Below are 5,081 nucleotides of genomic sequence, written 5' to 3'. Positions count from 1 at the left end.
AGCAGGAAGAACAGGAACCTTGCACAGTCCAATTCCTGTGCTAATACTTATTCAAAGCAGGGTCAAAAATTCAGATACAGTGAGGGGCTTTTGCTGTCTGCGAGCAAGCACAAGAAAGCCTATTCAGGATGACACCGGAGTGTCTGCCACAGAAGGCAGCGTGGTGTTCAGATAAAGGACCAGCAGCCTGACTTCCAGTCCTTACTCCATTGCTGCCTGCTCGGTGGACATGGGCAAGATGCTTCACTTCAGCCAGAGATTTCTTTCTACTGTGTCAAGAACTGAAAAGGCTCCAAACCCAAGGGAAGTGGGCGAAGCAATTGCTTTCAGAAACAGTCACATTTATGCTAAAACCCCAAGGGACTTGAGACTCTTACCTGTTGGATGAGAATGTGCCATGGACGCTGATGCAATGCACCTTTGGCTCGATGAACTCCATGGTGAACTGTGCAGCGGGTACGAGGTACACTTTGTGCTGCCGTACGTGAGAGAGAGAGATGCCCGGTTACACCACAGCCGCTGCCACTGGGAGCCAACAGCAGTTTCTGTGCCCACCAGCAATCAGGCTGACCACGCTAAGCACCTCCTTATCAGACACTTCAGTTAATTCATGGCAGGTCACACCTCTGCCCCGTCTTCCTTGGCACAAGCCCTAAGGCATTTAGGAGCTCCACGGATTTATGGGATTCTTCTATCCCTGGGTAAACAACTGTGAGTGCCTTCCAGGTAAACCAGTAAAAGTCACTGCCATACTGCTGCAGAGCTCCCTCTGCAAAGAGCAGCTCCTTCTCCCCATCTTCTCCCAAATCCCAGTCTCAGGATCTACTTCAACACACACCACTGACCACATTCTCCACCTTGGACTGCTCATGACTTGGACTAAGACCTAGCATTCAGTTCAAACAGGACTAGAAACCCCTCCACAGGCTAGGTACCACTTCTGTCTCTCCTCCTTGCTACCCGTCAACAGAGCTGCCCTCGCAGGGAGCCTTACCAGGAAGAAGTCAGCCAGATCGGAGGTGAACCGAACGGTGGCCTCTGAGGTAAGTTCAAAAGTTGCCATGCGGCTCTGGGAATCTACAGCAATCCCTCGACAAAGGAAACTGTAAGAGAAACACAGATTTTGAAGCCAGCCTTGAGCAGGGTCATGACCCATTTCTTGTCTTGCCAGCTCTATGTCCTGCAGAAAGTCCCTGGAAATCTTTTGATGTCTTTTCTGGCAAGTCATAAGAGTGAAGTTCCCCAAGGACACCCCAGACATTTGTTTCCTATTGCAAAGGTTGCAGTCTGAAGTCAGACACTTCTGCAGTAAGGGACAGGGTTTGACCTGCACCAACAGCTCCAATAAACCTGCCTGTAGGCCATTCCCTAAATCAAGGCCCCTACCAATGTACCCCGCTGTAAACGGAAGCAACAGATTATCTCCTGGCAGAGGGATTAGAGGACTACGTTGGCACAGGTACATATTTCCCAGGGATGGCCAGACACTGAAATCCCTGTCTAGCTAGAATGAGTTTGGACATACACAGCTTAGATGTACAACACTGAGGAATTGCTTTTTTCATGCGATGAAGCAGAAAAAACTTAACTGGAGAGGGCTCTGCCCTTGCCATGTCAGAGGACCGAACCCTTTCTCCATCTCGGAGATGACCATACCTGTAGACACACGGGTAGAAGATGAACGTGCCCTGCTGCATGGCTAAGTGTGGCGAGCTCAAAGCAATGCCCACCGACTGCAAAGCATTGGTGTTGGCGTACTCCACCACCAGCACGTATTTCCCAGGCTGGGCAATAGGCAGGGACAGCTGGACTTCCACCTGGAGGACAGAGAGACAACTGAGTGAGGGTCTCCTGTCCCACTCCCCATAGTGAGCGTGTGGAGGATACTCGTGCTACAAACCAGCCTCCTCTGCAGCTGACGGGACATCAGGACAACTCTTACCGTGTCCTCATAAGCCTTTGGCATGTGAGACACTGCTTTTGGGTGCCTTGAACAACAGGGCATGCAGGCACACAGCTACAAGACTGATGGGGCAACAGTGGGGTGTACGTGGGTGAAAAGCCCCTCTGGTAACCTGCCCGGCTGTGTGTAAAGCACCAGACGATGGGAGCAGAGGGATGAGTACCGCAGTGCGTATGCGAGGGCTGAAACAGAAGTATCACTCACATCACTGCCGCCGCATGTCGCCATCCGGGGATGGGAGGGGGTGAGCTGCTCTGTGGGACACGCTCTGGGTAAACGGTTGTCCAGCCTGCACACCGCATCCACACCCGACGCAGCAGGGAAGCCATCCACAGACAGGTACTTATACAAGAGGCAGCTAAAAACATTAGGAAAAAAAATTGCAAAGTACAGTTGTTATATCATGATTCTAAGCATCAAGAGCACCCATGCAGCCTGATCCCAGCAAGATCCGCAAAAGGCTTTGGTCTAACAACAGGGCTCCACTGCCCATAGAAGCATCTCTGGTTAGTGTGGAGCAAGAGACTGTGGATTACAGGAGCAGCGAGGGCAGTAACAACAAAAAGCTTCTCCCCTTGCAATGTGCTTTATCCTGGGGACTACTGCTATAGCAGAGCAGACAACTGGTGTCCAGAGCCCAACCAGCCTTCTTGCCAACAAGGACAGAGAGGTCCCGGGCAGAGCAACCAGATGCACCGAGATGCTCTAAGCACTACCAGACCTGCCCATTCATTTTCAATAGTGCAGCAAGCATTTTCCAGGCTGTTGACTGACATACAACCTGGCACCGGGAACCCAGCCTAGCAGAGGAGAGGGCTATGGTCTTACTGGGCGAGTTGGCCCTCCAGGGTCCATGAGAACACAGGGAACTGCCTGTGCCATGGATAAGGAGATCTATGCATTGGCTTTCTGGGCCAGTGCAGGTTCAGGAAGCTTTATCAATCACAGCAAACTGCTCCACTGAGCAGTTTTACTGCATCCAAACCCTCACAGAGTGTGGACTGTATACATTTCTTAACCCCAGGCCAAGAGGAGCTGAGTAGGTCCCACACAGCACAAAGACATGGAGATCCTTACTTCTGGGTGGCTTGTTCAGGGGCTGGCTGGTAGGTACATGGCTCCGTGACCTTTAACTGCAGTATTGGCGCTTCATAGTATGAGCTGGGTAGCAAAACCAGATAGTCCTACGAGGAGAGATGGAAGAGTTGGTGATGTTTGGGACATTTGCCCCCAGGGAGCTGCTGAAGCCCCCTGTGGTGGATGGAGCATGGGGGCTGGTCCTTACCAGCAGCACACCCTCTGCTTCAACAACCAGAGACCAGGTGTTGGGGTTGAGTACGAAGGGCTCCCCAAAGCTGTTCTGGGGGACGGTGACAAAGGCTGGCTCTGTGCTGGGAGCAAAGACAATCTGCTTGGTCTGCTCTGTACCTGGAGCGGGAGGGATGAGAGACTATGAAAGGACTGGGATGGAAAACCTGGGGCTGCAAATTGGAGGCTACGCTCAGGAAAGCAGCTCTGTAGTGCAGCGGAGAGTCCCGGACTCCTGCTCTCCCGGCGCCGCCACAGCAGATGCACCACCATCCCGCACTGTCCCGTAACAGAGACATCCACTCTGAATCTGCTCAGTAGCTTATTGGGAGAAAAAAAAAATAAAAAAAATCACTGCGATCTTTAATGCTAATCCACAGCTCTCGCAGTGTGCTCTGCATCCCCAGACTGCAAAGCACCAAGTATCGAATGCCAAGGAGCGTTTTGCCAGCTAGAGAAGGAAGGAACTCATCTGTAAAGAATTTATTCTGAGACAGACAAAAAGAACTGTCTAGATACGTTCTTCCTTAGGGATATTCTGACCCCAGCTCCACAGGCGAGATACCCGTCTTCTGGCGAACTCTCAGACCCTCAAGCTGTTCTCCTGTCTTTCTTGTCAGCCACAGACTCTGCACCCGAGGTTTAGACAGTAATTTTAACTGACAGGACAGAACGAGTTTAAGGCCTGATCCTGCTGCTGTTGAACAGCTGACACAGTCCTATAACCTTTGAATTCATTAACTTTGGATGCACTAACGACATAGCACCTAGAAGCAGACTGTCTGCCTGTCTAGCAGTCACAGGAGCATTTTGAAGAGCACGGGTGAGAGGGATTCACCGAGTACGTCTGCTTGGCGAGCAGATGAGATGAAGAAGGAAATGAGGAACGTGGCACGCTGACTATCTGGGTGTGACACATCGACATCAAGGCATAATGCAGAGGGTCAGGAGCTAAAGCAAAGGCTTGTGCTATTGCTGGGATGGGTCAGCCCCTTCCCACGCGTGCTAGCTCTGCGACATGCCTGGCATCAGCTGAGGCCGAGCCCTCGCTTTCTCAGATGGGAAGCAGAGGTGAGGATGCAAGGAATGAAGAGATTTCCCTGAACAGGGAATGGGGTAGATTTCTTGACAAGCTGAAGTTTCACATCCCTTTCAGATGATGCACAACTCAAACTGAGACAGCCTCTGAAGGTGGAGTAGGAGAAATCGGTCTGCAAATCAAACACCCAGAAAAGGCTTCCCTTTTTGCAAGCCATATCTTCCAACTAAGTTTATCTTCCAAGATCAGTTTATCTTCTTTCCAGGCTGCTTGTCCTTTACCACGTGAAGCCCGTTTCACCTGGGCAGAAGGTGGCTCAGTATTTCTGGAGCCGATCCAGCCTCTCAAGTAAGCTGCCCTCCCGGATCCCATTGCTGGTGCATCAGTCTGGCAGCTTGTCTTCAGCACTACAAAAATCAAATGCTGCTTCTGAGCAAGGAGGGAAGCACATTATAAGGCAAATGAGCTCTGCTGCTGGATAGGACAGATCATATACTTCCTGACCTTTGGTGGGATCGTAAAGCATGAGCATGGCTTATGCTTCTCTTGTCTTTCTGCTGCGTAATATGACTGGCCATAAAAATAACGAGCGATTTTTCACTTCAAAAAAAAAAACACGTAGAAAAATAACATCTTGGTATTTCCAGCCTTGCATATCACATCAAAGGCAAAACACCTTCTCTGTCAATTAAAGACAGAGGTGAGAAACCCACACATTGACAAATTAGGTAGCTGGTGTTGACAGCCTTGTGCTGTGCACGTATGGTCTGG

At 50.7% G+C, this 5,081-nt stretch overlaps 1 protein-coding gene across 1 annotated transcript in view; it reads right to left on the bottom strand.

Annotated features, from left to right (window-relative positions):
- Nucleotides 1-5,081, bottom strand: part of LAMA5 (laminin, alpha 5) — a gene marked incomplete at its 5' end in the record, with an annotated part of 42,991 nt that overhangs the window by 22,979 nt on the left and 14,931 nt on the right. The window contains 6 exon segments of the mRNA XM_009700488.1: nt 378-475; nt 995-1,103; nt 1,657-1,817; nt 2,168-2,321; nt 3,041-3,147; nt 3,249-3,391. Of these exon segments, the coding sequence (XP_009698790.1) occupies nt 378-475; nt 995-1,103; nt 1,657-1,817; nt 2,168-2,321; nt 3,041-3,147; nt 3,249-3,391 (772 nt within the window).

Source organism: Cariama cristata, unplaced genomic scaffold (assembly GCF_000690535.1).
Source record: "Cariama cristata isolate BGI_N322 unplaced genomic scaffold, ASM69053v1 scaffold3140, whole genome shotgun sequence".
Classification (NCBI taxonomy): Eukaryota; Metazoa; Chordata; class Aves; order Cariamiformes; family Cariamidae; genus Cariama; species Cariama cristata.
The sequence above is the reverse complement of the archived record's forward strand: the minus strand, read 5'-3'. Positions and strand labels throughout refer to the sequence as shown.